The sequence below is a fragment of the Taudactylus pleione genome, unplaced genomic scaffold, assembly GCF_031769625.1.
Source record: "Taudactylus pleione unplaced genomic scaffold, aTauple2 ptg002080l, whole genome shotgun sequence".
NCBI lineage: Eukaryota > Metazoa > Chordata > Amphibia > Anura > Myobatrachidae > Taudactylus > Taudactylus pleione.
Genome location: NW_028286474.1, coordinates 165232 through 184386, shown reverse-complemented (window position 1 = coordinate 184386; position 19155 = coordinate 165232). Strand labels below are relative to the sequence as shown.

General features: G+C 49.8%; 2 protein-coding genes across 2 annotated transcripts in view; one reads left to right on the top strand and one right to left on the bottom strand.

Annotated features, from left to right (window-relative positions):
• The window catches only part of LOC148435681 (uncharacterized), a gene marked incomplete at its 5' end in the record, with an annotated part of 206932 nt that overhangs the window by 31003 nt on the left and 156774 nt on the right, over positions 1–19155 (bottom strand). Inside the window, 1 exon segment of the mRNA XM_088465642.1 lies at positions 9703–9721. Coding sequence (XP_088321768.1) covers positions 9703–9721 — 19 coding nt within the window.
• The window catches only part of LOC148435683 (uncharacterized), a 32039-nt gene continuing 28560 nt past the window's right edge, over positions 15677–19155 (top strand). Inside the window, 1 exon segment of the mRNA XM_088465641.1 lies at positions 15677–15757. Within this exon segment, the coding sequence (XP_088321767.1) occupies positions 15677–15757 (81 nt within the window).

Sequence of the window (19155 nt, the reverse complement as noted above, 5' to 3'; positions counted from 1 at the left end):
CAGCACATAAGGGGGTGTATAGTAGTAATGTGCAGCATATGCTGTGTGTGAGGGGTATAGACAGCACATAAGGGGGTGTATAGTAGTAATGTGCAGCATACACTGTAGGTGAGGGGTATAGACAGCACATAAGGTGGTGTATAGTAGTAATGTGCAGCATATACTATGGGTGAGGGGTATAGACAGCACATAAGGGGGTGTATAGTAGTAATGTGCAGCATATACTGTAGGTGAGGGGTATAGACAGCACATAAGGTGGTGTATAGTAGTAATGTGCAGAATATACTGTAGGTGAGGGGTATAGACAGCACATAAGGGGGTGTATAGTAGTAATGTGCAGCATACACTGTGGGTGAGGGGTATAAACAGCACATAAGGGGGTGTATAGTAGTAATGTGCAGCATATACTGTGGGTGAGGGGTATAGACAGCACATAAGGGGGTGTATAGTAGTAATGTGCAGCATATACTGTGGGTGAAGGGTATAGACAGCACATAAGGGGGTGTATAGTAGTAATGAGCAGCATATACTGTGGGTGAGGGGTATAGACAGCACATAAGGGGGTGTATAGTAGTAATGTGCAGCATACACTGTAGGTGAGGGGTATAGACAGCACATAAGGGGGTGTATAGTAGTAATGTGCAGCATATACTGTGGGTGAAGGGTATAGACAGCACATAAGGGGGTGTATAGTAGTAATGTGCAGCATACACTGTAGGTGAGGGGTATAGACAGCACATAAGGGGGTGTATAGTAGTAATGTGCAGCATATACTGTAGGTGAGGGGTATAGACAGCACATAAGGGGTGTATAGTAGTAATGTGCAGCATATACTGTAGGTGAGGGGTATAGACAGCACATAAGGGGGTGTATAGTAGTAATGTGCAGCATATACTGTGGGTGAGGGGTATAGACAGCACATAAGGGGGTGTATAGTATAATGTGCAGCATATACTGTGGGTGAAGGGTATAGACAGCACATAAGGGGGTGTATAGTAGTAATGTGCAGCATACACTGTAGGTGAGGGGTATAGACAGCACATAAGGGGGTGTATAGTAGTAATGTGCAGCATATACTGTAGGTGAGGGGTATAGACAGCACATAAGGGGGTGTATAGTAGTAATGTGCAGCATATACTGTGGGTGAAGGGTATAGACAGCACATAAGGGGGTGTATAGTAGTAATGTGCAGCATATACTGTGGGTGAAGGGTATAGACAGCACATATGGGGGTGTATAGTAGTAATGTGCAGCATATACTGTGGGCGAGGTATGTAGACAGCACTTAATGGGGTGTATAGTAGTATTTTGCAGCATAGATTGTGGGTGAGGGGTATAGACAGCAGCATAGTAATATTGTGTAATGTTAGGTTGTCATCTTTTGATTCTGAATAAGAGATTTATTTCTTACTTGGTTAAAACATTTTCTTCAAATCCCATCGGGAAAGACTGGGCACCAAACAGTTCTTTTCTTTGACATCAGGGCAGTCCAGCCTCCTTCTCCCTTATACCAAACCCCCAGCCAGGTGTGTCAGGGTGGGCGCCCTGTGTCTGCTATGGAGCTCAAAGAAAAGGATTTAACCAGGTAAGAGAGATACTTCTGAGGAAGCCGCTGTTACAAAGGCGGAGAAACGCGTTAAGCAACTGTATATATTTTATAACCAGCTGGTTTGATTTATTTTCTCCTGGGAGAACTGTGAGTAATAGCGTACTTGGTGCATGAGGATTGGATACATTTGATGCCTGACTATCCACAGCTGTGGATGTGAAAGCACATATTGCACACTATTTGGAATCCTTGTTGTGGCTGCATGACTAAAACCTATTTAATATGCATGCAATGATCTAATGAACAAGTGACTGTGGAACTCATTCAGAGTCGGTCATTGCGGCCGCACGGGAAAAGGGGCAGGATATGCAAATGATGCACTCGCATGTTGCGTCCTTAAGATCGGATCGGTAGCTGGCCGACCAAGGGGAGGAAGCGGCCGGAAGACAAAAAATACGCCCCCTTCTCGTACGCATTACACGTCATCTCCGGGCATATAAGGATTAATCGAGACCATCGGAGCTGGTCGTAGAACTTAAGGTTGACCATACCCTCTCTTAAGCACTACGATCAGATCAGTGTACAAACCACCCATGTCACGTGTGCCATGACACTACTTTGTCAATTATGCACTCCCAGAAAACGCCGTTCGCATAATTAGGCACGCCTGCGTTCGGATCTCCACTCCCCCGTTTTCAAGCACCTTCCCCTGTTACCACCCACAAACGCCTCATCCTGTCACTCAAACTACCGACCTGGCTGTGTTCAAGAAGAGAGAAATTTCTGATCGTAACAGCTAGTTTGCGCACGCGCATTGCGAACTTTACGCATTCGCAGTTCAGCGAACATCGGTGGCGTATGACCATGCGGCTGCAACGACCGACTCTGAATGAGGTCCAGTATCCCTAACAGGACTGAAGTTTCTGTTGCATGCTGTTTTACAAATACTTCTACTAACATCTAACGGGATTGAAGTGTTGTTGCATGCTATTTCAGAAAAAGTCCTCTTTTGCATGTTGTGCAAATAATTATTTTACTAACAAATACAAGTGATTACTAACAGATGACTATGGCCCTGATTCAGAGCCGTTCGCTATTTGCGGTCGTTCGTTCAAAAACAAGGGGTGGCTATTCAAATGATCCGTACGCACATTGTGGTCTGTTCACACCTCTAAGTCTGAACGAGCGAGCAAAACATACACTCGTTTATTTGTTAAAAACGCCCCCTGGCCGCTCGCATCATACGTCATGTCCGCTATTTATTAGATTAATCGAGTACATCGAACAGCGTATGAACTGCTCGCTATTCTTGGGGTTGGTTTTTTCAACCGCTATATTGCGAGCAGTTTTGGCTAAAAGACACCCAACTGACGTGGTCGATGACGCTGCTGTATTAATTATGCACACCCATAAAACGCCCGCTTTGACCTTTAAGCACGCCTGCGTTCTGATCTCCACTCCCCGTTTTCAAGCACCTTCCCCTGTTACCACCCACATACGCCTCATTCTGTCACTCAAAATAGCAGGCACTCGCTATATTGCGTACAAACGATTTTTGCCCGCACTGACTGGTTCGCGCATGCGTACTAAAAACCGTACGCATGCGCAGATGTGCGAACATCGCTAACGAGCGGCTCTGAATCAGGGCTTATATGTCTAAAAAGGACTATTTCTTTTATCCATCCACTCACTTGATGGCATATCTCCTTACTATGATGGTCATTTGACTGCTTATATTTATAGGAGTTGTATATTCTTTGTCTCAAACAGAGAAGATTTTGATATACATATATATATATATATATATATATATATATATATATATGCTGGAAGATATATAATATCGTCTGAACGGAGTGACATATGCTTTCTCATAAATCCGGTTAGCAAATCACTCCTTTTTTAACTTTTTCATTTTTATCTATGTTTTCATTTGACCGGCCGGTTATAAATATCAACAATTTATGTGTGATTGTTAATGTTTATATGTATATATGTTTATATGATATACTTATTTAATTTTATATATTATTAAAATACTGCTTTTTGATCTAATAGCGCTGTCATTCAATTTTTTCTAACTAGGTAAGAACATAAATCTCCTTCTCTTCTTCAGTGCCATAGGGGACAAAGACAAAATTGGGACGTCCCAAAGCAATGAGAGGACGCTCCTGAGCTGCACAGAGAACCTTATGCCCAATTGCCGCATCTGCAGAGGCAAAGGTGTCAAAGGAATAGAAAGGGATAAACGTGTGGACAGAAGACCACGTACCCACCCTGCAGAGCTGCACCACCGAGCTGCTCAAAAAGTACCTACCGGCCTGGTGGAATGAGCCGTCACCAGGGCTGGTGCAGGGAGGTCTGCTGCCGCGTACATGTGACGGATAGTCAGAGACAGCGGGCTAAGGTCTGCTTTGTAGCCGGCCAGCCCCGTTTGTGAAATCCATAGAGCACAAACAGGAAATCAGACTTGCAGATATCCCTAGTGTAGTCTACATAGATCCAGAGAGCCCTCATCACATCCACAATAATCCTTCTCCGGAAAAGAATCAGGTGACTGAAAAGTTGTAACCACAATCTCCTGGTTTACATGGAACTGAGAAACTACTTTCGGAATGTAGACTAACTGTGTCCGAAGAACAGCCCAGTCCAAGTGAAAGACCAGAAATGGAGAGCAACATGACAGCGTGCTTAAGTCTGCAACTCTTCAGGCCGAGGAGATGGCTAAAAGGAACAGAGTTTTCCACATGAGCCAGCGAATATCCACCAATTCTAAAAGATCGAAGGGAAAAGACTGAAGAGCCCTAAGCACTAAAGACAAGTTCCATGGAGCCACTGGAGGAACAAAGGGGGGCTACACGTGGAGTACACCCTGAAAGAAAGTTCTGATGTCAGGCAACAAAGCAATCCATCTCTTAAAGAGTACAGAGAGGGTGGAAACATGAACCTTCAGAGACGAAAGGCGAAGACCCAAATCCAGACCTGTCTGCAGAAAAGAGAACCCGGGAGAGATTAAAGGACCTACAGTTAAGGCCCCTGGCTGAACGCCAAGAGAAGTAAATCCTCCAAACCTGGTAATAAATCCTAGCTAAATTGAGTTTGTGGGCACGTTGCATGTTACGAATTACCTACCTGGAAAAACCCTTGGCTTTCAGGACGGATGTCTAAGAGTCACCCTATCAAAGCAAGATGGGCCATATCCGGATGGAAGTACGGGCCGCAAGACCGGAGATCCGGCCACAGCGGAAGATGCAGAGTAGCGTCAATGGAGAGGCCCCAAAGCTCCACATACCAAGCTCGCCGCAGCCAACTGCGGAAAAACCGTGAAATGAGCAGGATCAGAGGGAATATTTACATGAGATGAAAAGCCCACCAAACCAGAAGAGCTCCACGATCCCTTGAGCAAGAAACGTACCACGGCAGCTTGTGGTTGTGTCGAGATGCCATCAAGTCGATGTCCAGAAGGCCCCACCGATCAACCAGAAGCTGAAAGACGTCCGGATGAAGAGACGACTTGCCTAAATTAACGACTTGGCGGCTTAGGAAGTCAGCCTCCCAATTCAGGTACCCTGGAATAAAGACTGCTGACGGAGCCGGAAGATGAATCTCTGCCCAGCTGAGAATGCAACTCATCTCCTTCATGGTGCCGCGACTGTCTCCCTGCTGATGTAGGCAACGGTGGTTGAGTTGTCAGACTGAACCTGGACCGGACGATGCTAGAGGAGCGGTTGCACTAGACACAGGCCTGAAAGACCACTCAGAGCTCCAGAATGTAGATCGGAAAGTGGCTCTCCTGAACCATCCATCAACCCTGGCAAGTTACAGTCCCCCCAGTTGATGGTGAGGAGCCAATCTTGAATCCAAAAGGGGCGGCCCTTGTCCAAGTAAAACACCTGGAGCCACCAGAAGAGGGAGAGCCGTACCTCCCGAGAGAGGATGATGGCCTGCGACCTGATCTGGAGATAGGGACAGTTCCATCGGGTGAATGGACACTCGGCGGTAATGCAAAATCTGTGCATCTTGTTCGGAAGGTCCTGAATTTTGTCTGCAGCACCGGATAAAAAGACCCTCCCGGACTGGATCCTGTGGGGAGAGACCAACAGAACAAGATGTACATGTGCGTAACACAGACCGAGTAGAATGGGCTGTCACCCTGTTAGGTATAGGCAAACCCGTCTGCATATAGACCTGCAAGATGGTCATAACAAGCCAGCGAGACGTTTGCTTGTTGGCTGGCCAGCCTCTCTTGTGGAATCCATACAACACAAACAATGAGTCTGTTCTCCTGATGGCCTTAGTTCGGTCCACATAGATTCTGAGAGCTCAGACCACATCAAGTAAAGGTTCGCCTGTAGACAGGCCTGAAGTCTGGCACCACAATTTCCTCATTACTATGGAAATGAGAAACTACCTTTGGGAGATAGCCCGCTTGGTATGAAGTACAGCTCTATTCGGATAAAATACCAAGTATGGGGAGCTACATGACAAAGCTGCCAGGTCAGAAACCCTACGAGCTGAAGAGATGGCCAGAAGAAAGTGTTTTCGCTGTCAGCCATCTCAAATCCACTTTATCCAAGGGTTCAAAGGGATGTGTCTGAAGTGCCCTGAGAACCAGAGATAACTCCCACGGTGCTACCGGTGAGAGAAATGGATGTTGCAGTCGCAGTACCCCCTGCATGAATGTTCTGACATCTGGCAGAGAAGCAATTTTGCACTCAAACCACACCGTCAAAGCTGACACCTGAACTCTCAAGGTGGCGAGGCGCAGACCAAAGACCAATCCGGCCTGGAGAAATCCCAGCACTCTAGCCACCTTAAATATTTTAGGGTTGTATTTCCTGTTGTGACACCACAGGAAAAATGACCGCCAAACCCTGTAATATAGGCGCGCAGAGGCCGGCTTCCGTTCCCTAAGCACTGTATCACAGATGAAGAAAACCCCCTGGCTTTTAACACGGAAGACTGAAGAGCCAAGCCGTCAAAGCCAGTCGGGGTAAATCCTGGTAACAACATGGACCGTGCATTAGTAGGTCTTGTCGCAGAGGAAGCAGACTGTCTACTGATAGACGCTTCAGATTCGCAAACCAATGCCTCCTGGGCCAGGCAGGAGCTATTAGCACTAACCTGCCGCCTTCCTGCTAGAATTTCCTGACCACCCTTGCGAGGAGGGAGATTGGAGGAAACAGGTATGCCAGTTTGAAGTTCCATCTTACCGATAGAGTGTCCACAAAGGCTGCTGAGAGGTCTCTTGTCCTGTACCCGTACATGGGGACCTTGTAATTGTGACGTGACGCCATCAGGTTTACCTCTGGTAGACCCCATTTGTCCACCATGGTTTGAAACACCTCCGGATGAAGAGCCCATTCTCCGGTGTGTATATCCTGGCGACTTAGGAAGTCTGCTTCCCAGTTGAGCACTTCTGGGATGAACACAGCTGTTATCACTGGAAGATGGCTCTCTGCCCACAGCAGAATCCCTGCCACCTCTCTTATAGCCACTGGACTTAGTGTGCCTCCCTGATGGTTTATACAGGCCACTGTCATCGCGTTGTCGGACTGAATCTGGACATATCTGCCCTGAAGATGGTCCTCCACCTGAAGAAGTGCCCTGTGCACCGCCCGGAGCTCTAATACATTTATTGGCAGATTGCTTTCTAGGTCTGTCCACATTCCCTGGAAAGCGTGCTGACCTATGACTGCTCCCCATCCTCTGAGACTTGCGTCTGTGGTGAGGTGTACCCATTCTGGGATCCACAACGGACACCCCTGTTTAAATGAGTCACCTCCAGCCACCAGGCTAAGGAGTGACGAACCTCTGGCAAGATCATAATCATCTGTCGTTTTATCTGATGATGCTGACCATCCCACTGCACCAAGATCCACCGTTGTAGGACTCTGGAGTGGAATTGCGCATAAGCCACCATGTCGAATGTGGCTACTATGGAGCCCAGCAACTGCATGGCCAGGTAGACATATACTACTTGGTTGCTCAGTAGACAGTGTACTCGTGCCTGTAGCGTCACAAGTTTGTCCTCTGGCAGAAAGACCATCTGTTGCCGAGAGTCTAGTATTGCCCTCAGGTGCATCATCCGCTGGGTTGGTGATAGAGATTTCTTCAAGTTTATCACCCACCCGTGCTCTTGTAGGCAAGCTACCATCATTCGTAGATGACACAGTAATGTCTCCTGCGACTGAGCAAGTATCAGAAGGTCATCCAGGTATGGCAGAATTCTGATTCCCTGACGCCTGAGACAGGCCATCATGACCGCCATTATTTTCATAAACACCCTTGGTGCTGTGGCCAGCCCGAAAGTTAGAGCCTGGAACTGCAAATGCTGTTGATTTACTGCAAACCTGAGAAATCTCTGGTTGGGTTTTGTGATTGGGACATGCAGGTATGCATCCTAAGCATGATTGACCGTAAAGTCTTCATGCAACATTTTGGTGTCCTGACAAACCTGTTGAAGGATTTCAGATTTAGAATAGGTCAGTACGACCCATTGGGCTTTTGGATCAAAAATAAGGTTGAATAGTAACCCATTCCCCGTTCCATCACAGGGACTGGGATGACAACACCTGCCCTCAGAAGGGCCTCCACCGAATGCTGGTAGGCCCGAACTCTGACTGGTCTCCCCGGTAAATCCATAACCACGAACCTCCGAGGGGGGCAGCTTCTGAATGATATGGCATAGCCGCGAACTACCAACTCCCGTACCCAGGCATCCGTGGTTGTCCGATGCCAGGCCCGGGAGAACTGTAGCAGTCGGCCTCCAACCCTGACTTCCTAGAGGGGGAGGCCCGCCCCATCAGCCAGCAGGCTTACTGTCTTATTTAGACGTTAGACGCTTGCTTGCCCAGGACTTCCTGGGCGGCCCCTTTCTCTGAGACTGCCGTCTCTTAGCTGAGGACTGTTTATTTGCCCCTTGCGGGCAGCCACTGTCTTCTGGATGTAGAGGTAGTCGGTAATTCTGCCGACCTTGGTGTAGCCAATGTTGTCATAATCTCACCTAATACTGGGCCAAAGAGCACCTTACCTGTGAATGGCAAGGATTCTAATGCCTTTTTAGACCCTAGATCCGCTCTCCAGGGTTTCAACCATATGGTCCTTCGGGCTGCCATTGAGTTAGCCTAGACTCTCGATGCCATATATAGTGTTCACTCTAGCTCTGGCGGCAGGCAGGGCGCCAGAGCTAGAGAGGGCAACCTAGTGCGTGCCTTCGTCCGAAAAGGGGGCGTGGTCATGAAAAGGGGGCATGTCTATAAGACGCATCCCCTTTTCATCATACTTGGGGGCGTGCCCGGCAGCCCCCAAGCGCTGCAGAGAGGGAGAATAGAAGCCGGGCGCATGCGCCCGGTGTCTATTCTCCGGCGGTGACCGGGTCATCTCACATTTCTCCACCCGCGGGACACAGCGTCCCCCGGTTGAAGACGGCACGCGCAGGCTGTGAGGGCAGGGCGCTTTTTGCCCTCCAGGAGGGCTGGGTGCTTTTTGCCCTCCAGAAGGAGGGCAGGGCGTCGCGCCCCGCTAAAACAGCCTAGCGGGAACGCTACATATACCTGCATCAATGCCTGCTTCACCCAAGTATACAGAAGCCTCCTGTATCTGACCCAGCAAAAACTTTTGTTCTCTTGTTGGGTCTACAATCGTCTTAAGCCAAAGATTTAGTCCAATCTTCCTTTGCCTTAGCCACCCAGGCTATTGCTGTGACTGGTCTGGTAATTGCCCCTAAGGAAAATATTGTCTTCAGATAACTCTCCAGCCTCCTATCCACACCGTCCTTTAGGGAAAACGCAGCTGGGATAGGCAATGTAGCGCTCCTAACCACTCTAGTAACATAAGCGTCCATTGTGGGGGAGACCTCCCATTTGCTGCACACACCCGACACAAATGGGTACCTAGCTGCAATCTTTTTAGTAGATGAAAAAGCCTTGCAAGGGGTCTCCCATGCCTCAGAAATAAGATTTGTTAATTGCCCTGAGTGCAGAAAATAATCTTTCGCCACAGCCTGACGTCTAAAGACCACTTCTTTAGAGGCCGGTAGGACCTCCTCCTCCTGTATATTGCGGACAGACCTCACTGCCCTCACCAAGGCAGGAACATCCACCAGGGATTGGTAATTATCGTTCAGCGAGCCTGACTCAGAAACCTGAGACTCCTCTTCTGATGAATCAACTGGGTCTGACTCTGGAGGAGACATATGACGACTCTTATGCCCTGTTTTCCTAGGCCCCTGAGGAGAGGACCAAACCCCTTGATTGGGGCCGCCCACCGCAGGCCATCCAACATTCATAGGGGCATCCCCATAAGGAGAACCCGCTGTTGGAATCCCATAGCCTGAGGTAACTCCATAGCTGGAGTCTGCCCCTCTGTGACCTTGTTTATTAGGAAAGACAGTACCTCTGGAGTGACAGCCACCCAAGAAGGTTCCGTAGCTGATACAGGATTCGCAGTAGTAACAGTCCCACCAGGCACCTGTTTACTGCAATTCTTACAGAACCCTTCCAGATTCACATCATGTTCTGATAAGCCTGTAGCACAGGACTTACAAAACACCAGTACCGAAGAACTTAGGCCCTCATTCAGAGCCGGACGCTCTGAGCAGAGCGCTCGCTCTGAATGAGGGCCGTCCTCCATAAAAATGGAGCGTCCTCCTGGACGCTCGTATAGCTGTGGGTCACCACCCACAGCACATACGAGCGTGCAGGATGATGGTCGCGATGGTCTTGACCATCGTCAGTGCGACCAGAAGCCTGTGGTCGGGGTTTTCGACCACAAGCCCTGGAGTGATTTTGGCTCTATCAGAGCCAAAATCACTCCCACTGACATCACTAGTGATGTCAGTGGGGCCGGCTTCTGACGGTAGGCGTTCCCTTGGGAACGCCTCCGTCTGGGAGGCATGCCCCCGGCACGCCCACCAAAGGGGGCGTGCTGTCAATCAACATCGACAGCACGCCCCCTTTGATCAGACACAACGAGCGAAGGAAAGTCCTTCGCTCGTCGTGTCTGGCGCATGCGCACGACGGAGATCCCTCCGTCGTGCGCATGCGCAGTGCACACTATCGACCCACTTGCGAGCGGACAGCTGCTTGCGAGTGGGTCTGAATGAGGCCCTTAGTTCTTTATCAACTGACATAATTGAAAGAACAATGCAATACAAAGTAATGTGACTTTTTACTATCAGTGACGTACCCTACCTTCAAAAGGACAAGGGGAAACACAGAAATAGTAATACCTGACAGTTTGAGAAACATATGCAGTGTACATACAGCAGGTGGCACCCAGTCACATTCAATGCATAAAGACGTGCAACTGTGTCCGCAATGTGTGCTCAATCAACTAAACCAACCCCCGAAGGAGGAAGGTAGGATATAGAGTATGCTATATACCAAATCCAAGGGAGAGGTATACAGAGAGACTGACCCAAACCTCTGAGAACTCCGCTGCAGCCGCCGGGCAAACGCTAAACTGCGTGCTTCTCATGCACAAGGAGGTCCTTTATACCAGACGCTGGGATCCTAGCCGGAAGTTAGCGTATGAAGGGAGGAGCGCAAATCTCCCCTAAGCTGCGTCTTTTGACGGCCGGGTACGCTGCACTACAAAGTGGCAAGAAGCCGACCAGTGCGCACTAGTGTTTCTTGCCACCCATCCCCGGCAACAGACGATGAGGCCCCGTCCGCCGTAGTGAGGAATCGTCTGTTCTACGAGTACGTCTTTCACACACAGCAGCCTCTGATGCGTCTCAACACCAGAGGCTGGGGACTGCTCAGGCATGATTGCTCGAAGGGAATCCTTACCTGAGCTCTCCGTTTCCCCGACCGCAGTCCCGAACCTCAGTGTCTTCCGGCCGCCAGCTAAGCCATGCTGAGGCCGGCCGAACACACTCAGGGCACACAGCGATCTGGTGTATCGGCCGTCGGTGGAGGTAGAAGGAGTCGCAGTAGAGCGTCAAACCTTGCGCCAGTAACGCTAAACTCATGAAGTTTCATAGATTATGGTAAGAAAACAAGCTTAGGACTGCCTAGAAGCCCCACTGTATAACTGGTGCGTCTTGCCGCACACCAAACGAAACTGAATGCCTGTGGCTGGGGGATATAGGGTGGAGAATCAGTGCATGCTGGGAGCTCCAAAGCTTTGCTATTTGGTGCAATGGATGCCGTCCAACTATATATCCCAAGATAATTCCTGTGGAACCTGAAGAAAATGTAACTGTGTGGTGCCCGGATGACTCCATCATCACCTATACCCCAAGGTCTCCCTGTGGAGCCTATGGACCCTGAAGTAGAAATGGCACTACAGTCAACTACTCAGTGCTTAAAGGATGGTAGACTATAGTGCTACATAACCTATCCCCACGGAGAGGTATGTAGGTGGACCGAACACTGCATTTCCCTAAGAGAGCTGTGGCTGAGCCTGTAGAAGATGGCCGCCGGAGACCTCTGAGGGAGCGTGGTTGGAGGAGAGCAGCTGAGAGAAGCTAGCCCTCAGAGGAATGGCATACAGAGCTGAGGTGCCGCTGTAATAGGGAAAGCTAACCTCCCGATGCTGACTGCTAACCACGGGACGCTGGATAACTGCTCCATATGTACCCTGGTGGTCTAGTGGATCACGTGGTTGGAGCCAGTGTTCACCCTCAGCGCCTCAGGTCTCTCCCCTGAGACAGGGGGTAAGACTGCCCATCTGCGGGCCACCGCAAGCGGTGACCCGTCTTGCCTGTCCCCATTGAAACCAGGCTGCAATCTATGTCCGCAGGGCCGGCTACCATGGTACCCGGAATGCCCGCCGAGAGCACCGTCGCGCGGACACTCTGCTGCTGCCCACTCAGAAGAATAAATGTAAAATATAGAAAATCATAAAAAATACAAATAAAAGCTTTTGGGCAGCCCACTATTATAATGGTGACCAGACTACGGCCGGGCACCGACAAAACTGAAAAGCTTCTGGCTCAGGGTATAAGGGGAAGGACTGTTGCATCCTGGGTGCAAAGCTTTAACTATTCAGTGCGAGGTCCTCAACCACCACCTACACCTCAAGGTCTCCCTGTGGAGCCCTAGGGACCCTGAAGAAGAAATAAGAAAAACACTGAGACCAGTTACAGTCCTGGGTTCACATTATACAGCCCTTATGCCCGGCACATATACCCCTATACCCACAGTCACTGCCCAGCATTACACCTCATACATACAGTCCTGGGCACACCATATACATCCTCATATCCAGCACATATACCCCCCCATACCCACAGTCATTGCCCAGCATTACAACTCATACATAATGTTCTGGGCACACCTTATACAGCCTCATGTCCAGCACATATACCCCCATACCCACAGTCACTGCCCAGCATTACACCTCATACATACAGTCCTGGGCACACCTTATACAGCCTCATGTCCAGCACATATACCTCCCATACCCACAGTCACTGCCCAGCATTACACCTCATACATACAGTCCTGGGCACACCTTATACAGTCTCATGTCCAGCACATATAGCCCCCCATACCCACAGTCACTGCCCAGCATTACACCTCATACATACAGTCCTGGGCACACCTTATACAGCCTCATGTCCAGCACATATACCCCCCCCATACCCACAGTCACTGCCCAGCATTACACCTCATACATACAGATCTGGGCACACCTTATACAGCCTCATGTCCAGCACATATACCCCCATATCCACAGTCACTGCCCAGCAATACAACTCATACATACAGTCCTGGGCACACCTTATACAGCCTCATGTCCAGCAAATATACCTCCCATACCCACAGTCACTGCCCAGCATTACACCTCATACATACAGTCCTGGGCACACCTTATACAGCCTCATGTCCAGCACATATACCTCCCATACCCACAGTCACTGCCCAGCATTACACCTCGTACATACAGTCCTGGGCACACCTTATACATCCTCATATCCAGCACATATACCCCCCCATACCCACAGTCATTGCCCAGCATTACAACTCATACATAATGTTCTGGGCACACCTTATACAGCCTCATGTCCAGCACATATATACCCCCATATCCACAGTCACTGCCCAGCAATACAACTCATACATACAGTCCTGGGCACACCTTATACAGCCTCATGTCCAGCACATATACCCCATACCCACAGTCACTGCCCAGCATTACACCTCATACATACAGTCCTGGGCACACCTTATACAGCCTCATGTCCAGCACATATACCTCCCATACCCACAGTCACTGCCCAGCATTACACCTCATACATACAGTCCTGGGCACACCTTATACAGCCTCATGTCCAGCACATATAGCCCCCCATACCCACAGTCACTGCCCAGCATTACACCTCATACATACAGTCCTGGGCACACCTTATACAGCCTCATGTCCAGCACATATACCCCCCCATACACAGTCACTACCCAGCATTACACCTCATACATACACTCCTGGGCACATCTTATACATCCTCATGCCCGGCACATATACCCCCCATACCCACAGTCACTGCCCAGCATTACACCTCATACATACAGTCCTGGGCACACATTATACAGCCTCATGCCCAGCAGATATATCCCCCATACCCACAGTTACTGCCCAGCATTACACTTCATACATATAGTCCTGGGCACACCTTATACATCCTCATGCCCAGCACTTATACCACCATACCCACAGTCACCACCCAGCATTACACCAGTCCTGGGCACACCTTATATATCCTCATGCATGGCAATATGCCACCCCATACCCACTGTCCAGTATAACACCTCATACATACAGTCCTGGGCACACATTATACACCCTCATGCCCGGCACATATACCCCGGAAGAGTAGTGCAGGGGGCAGAGCTATCAGCAACTCACTCGGAGTCGCCGGCACACTTGCTTGCTAACAGCTATAAAGAGCCGTGTGCCGAGACATGTGGCTCAACTCAGTACATCGAATCGCTCTTCCCATCCCTCTCCTAATCAGCCCCAGACAGGGAAACACATAGTGTCCCAGAGTCTGGGAGTGGTGTTAGAACGAGAATAGACCACAAGAAAATGGCCGATGTGCCCTTATTAACTACATTTCACTGCTAGCAAATGGCCGCCGCTCTCTTACACTAAGGCCATGGTTGGCTGTATTTGCCCTTCGTGCTAGGGACCTGTAAGTGCCGTGAGTGAGGGCGGAAGTGCAGTTCCTGCCCATGACAGCCAGCTAAAGAAGTACTTTGTCCCCACTTAAACAAGTTTGTGGTGCACTCGCCACGCTACATGGTTATATTCCCCCTCTATGCCCACTTGGATGGCAGGGAATGACGCTGGACACTGGCTGATGACATCAGGGTCCTCTCCGTGAAGGGGATTTAGACATTACCCTAAGGCCATATCCAGTAATTATTAATAAAGTCTACTACAGGTCTCATAATATCTAAACACCAGAGGATATAAATATTTATATAACATGAGGCGGTGGCTATTTTCTTCTTTCCCAATGCCCCCCTCCCAGCAATTCCTCCCCTCTCTATTATTAACAGAGCTCAGAGTGATGTCAGTGGCCCAAACCCACAGTCACTACCTCGTACAGTCAGTAACACTAACTCCCCTCCCCCCCACTAACTGTACAGCACCAGCACACACCTGTCCCCCTCCCCAGAGATCCCCCAGTAACACCCTGACCTCCCCTCCCCATTGTACAGCACCACACACCTGCCCCCCTCCCCTGACACCCCAATAACATCCTGACCCCCTCCCCAACTGTACAGCACACACCTGTCCCTCTCCCCAGAGACCCCCCAGTAACATTCTGACCACCCCTCCCCCCACTAACTGTACAGCACCAGCACACACCTGTCCCCTCCCCAGAGACCCCCCAGTAACACCCTGTCCTCCCCTCCCCCACTACCTCTACAGCACCAGCACACACCTGTCCCCCTCCCCAAAGACACCCACAGCAACACCCTGACCTCCCCTCCCCCCACTAACTGTACACCACCAGCACACACCTGTCCTCTCCCCAGTAAGACCATGACCTCCCCTCCCCCAGCACATACCTTTTACCCTCCCCAGAGACCCCACAGTAACACCCTGGCCTCCCCTAAGCTACCTCCCCTTTATCTGTCAGGACTCAGGAGGTGCCACTCACTTATGAGGATGTATACAGCCTACGGACCCCAACAAGATGGCCGCCGCTCTTCCAGTGACTACATGACCGAGAACAAGGAGGACTTATTGGTAAACAAGAAATGGCCGCCGTCTAATGACAGAACTTAAAGTATTTTCCCTGGTGATCAGATGCTATAAACCATGCAACATCTTGTTTTATACTGTTTATTCTTTGTTACTAGACATGTCCTCAGTGCAGGAGGGCGGCGGCCATTTTCTTGTTGTCTGTACTTTGCCCTCCGGACATCTTTTCCAGACTCCCCTGCTATACACTGTGTGTGTTTCCCTGTCTGAGGCAGATCAGGAGCAGGAGCTGTGTTACAGGTACCAGTCCTGTCCTTTATTATTACTGCTGTCACTAATAGTGTTATTATTATTATTATTATTATTATTATTATTATTATTATTATTATTATTATGTATGAGGTGTAATGCTGGGCAGTGACTGTGGGTATGGGGGGTATATGTGCTGGGCATGAGGATGTATAAAGTGTGCCCAGAACTGTATGTATGAGATGTAATGCTGGGCAGTGACTGTGGGTATGGGGGGTATATGTGCTGGACATGAGGCTGTATATGGTGTAATGCTGGGCAGTGACTGTGGGTATGGGGGGTATATGTGCTGGACATGAGGCTGTATAAGGTGTGCCCAGGAATGTATGTATGAGGTGTAATGCTGGGCAGTGACTGTGGGTATGGGGGGGTATATGTGCTGGGCATGAGGCTGTATAATGTGTGCCCAGGACTGTATGTATGATGCGTAATGCTTGGCAGTGACTCTGGGTATTGGGGTATATGTGCTGGGCATGAGGCTGTATAAGGTGTGCCCAGGACAGTATGTATGAGGTGTATTGCTGGGCAGTGACTGTGGGTATGGGGGGGTATATGTGCTGGGCATGAGGCTGTATAAGGTGTGCCCAGGACTGTATGTATGAGGTGTAATGCTGGGCAGTGACTGTGGGTATGGGGGGGTATATGTGCTGGGCATGAGGCTGTATAATGTGTGCCCAGGACTGTATGTATGATGCGTAATGCTTGGCAGTGACTCTGGGTATTGGGGTATATGTGCTGGGCATGAGGCTGTATAAGGTGTGCCCAGGACAGTATGTATGAGGTGTATTGCTGGGCAGTGACTGTGGGTATGGGGGGTATATGTGCTGGACATGAGGCTGTATAAGGTGTGCCCAGGACTGTATGTATGAGGTGTAATGCTGGGCAGTGACTGTGGGTATGGGGGGTATATGTGCTAGGCATGCGACTGTATAAGGTGTGCCCAGGACTGTATGTATGAGGTGTAATGCTGGGCAGTGACTGTGGGTATGGGGGTATATGTGCTGGGCATGAGGCTGTATAAGGTGTGGCCAGGACTGTATGTATGAGGTGTAATGCTGGGCAGTGACTGTGGGTATGGGGGGTATATGTGCTAGGCATGAGGCTGTATAAGGTGTGGCCAGGACTGTATGTATGAGGTGTAATGCTGGGCAGTGACTGTGGGTATGGGGGGGTATATGTGCTGGGCATGAGGCTGTATAATGTGTGCCCAGGACTGTATGTATGATGCGTAATGCTTGGCAGTGACTCTGGGTATTGGGGTATATGTGCTGGGCATGAGGCTGTATAAGGTGTGCCCAGGACAGTATGTATGAGGTGTATTGCTGGGCAGTGACTGTGGGTATGGGGGGTATATGTGCTGGACATGAGGATGTATAAGGTGTGCCCAGGACTGTATGTATGAGGTGTAATGCTGGGCAGTGACTGTGGGTATGGGGGGTATATGTGCCGGGCATGAGGATGTATAAGGTGTGCCCAGGACTGTGTGTATGATGTGTAATGCTGGGCAGTGACTGTAGGTATGGGGGGTATATGTGCTGGGCATGAGGCTGTATTAGGTGTGCCCAGGACAGTATGTATGAGGTGTAATGCTGGGCAGTGACTGTGGGTATGGGGGGTATATGTGCTGGACATGAGGCTGTATAAGGTGTGCCCAGGATTGTATGTATGAGGTGTAATGCTGGGCAGTGACTGTGGGTATGGGGGGTATATGTGCTGGACATGAGGATGTATAAGGTGTGCCCAGGACTGTATGTATGAGGTGTAATGCTGGGCAGTGACTGTGGGTATGGGGGGTATATGTGCCGGGCATGAGGATGTATAAGGTGTGCCCAGGACTGTGTGTATGATGTGTAATGCTGGGCAGTGACTGTAGGTATGGGGGGTATATGTGCTGGGCATGAGGCTGTATTAGGTGTGCCCAGGACAGTATGTATGAGGTGTAATGCTGGGCAGTGACTGTGGGTATGGGGGGTATATGTGCTGGACATGAGGCTGTATAAGGTGTGCCCAGGATTGTATGTATGAGGTGTAATGCTGGGCAGTGACTGTGGGTATGGGGGGTATATGTGCTAGGCATGCGACTGTATAAGGGTGTGCCCAGGACTGTATGTATGAGGTGTAATGCTGGGCAGTGACTGTGGGTATGGGGGGGTATATGTGCTGGGCATGAGGCTGTATAATGTGTGCCCAGGACTGTATGTATGATGCGTAATGCTTGGCAGTGACTGTGGGTATTGGGGTATATGTGCTGGGCATGAGGCTGTATAAGGTGTGCCCAGGACAGTATGTATGAGGTGTATTGCTGGGCGGTGACTGTGGGTATGGGGGGTATATGTGCTGGGCATGAGGCTGTATAAGGTGTGTCCAGGACAGTATGTATGAGGTGTATTGCTGGGCGGTGACTGTGGGTATGGGGGGGTATATGTGCTGGGCATGAGGCTGTATTAGGTGTGCCCAGGACAGTATGTATGAGGTGTATTGCTGGGCGGTGACTGTGGGTATGGGGGGTATATGTGCTGGGCATGAGGCTGTATAAGGTGTGCCCAGGACAGTATGTATGAGGTGTATTGCTGGGCGGTGACTGTGGGTATGGGGGCTATGGGTCTCATTCAGACCCGCTTGCAAGCGGGTTGATGTTTGGCTGTGAGGGCTATGACATACTATATATCGGTGTTGCTTACTACACTGTGCCATATTGCACATATATCTGGGTCGCTCACTGCACTGTGCCAGATTGTGTGTTACATGATTCTTGCAGCTATGTCTGGCAAAGACAAGAATAACAAGCAGCCTGCTGCTCCTGCTCTGGTGTCTTGCAAGGACCTCATTCAGGATGGTCTTTGTACATCTTGTTATACGGCACCTGGCCATTAGTCTGTGTGTCCTCTCCTCAGGACCCCTCCCTCGGCTACTTTTTCACAGGTTTTGACAAAAATTGCGGACCACCTAGTGATCCCTGTGGTAGCTCTCCCTATGGAATGGCCACAGCAGGTACTCCTTGCAAATCCATTGCCTCCCCCATGTGTAGATGCACTTTCTACCGCAGTGCAGAGTCTGGCGGATACTTTTACAGCCTTCCAACAAATGCTGCAAAAGGAGAGACCCATACTTAGTAAACTTATGCTGGCCATACA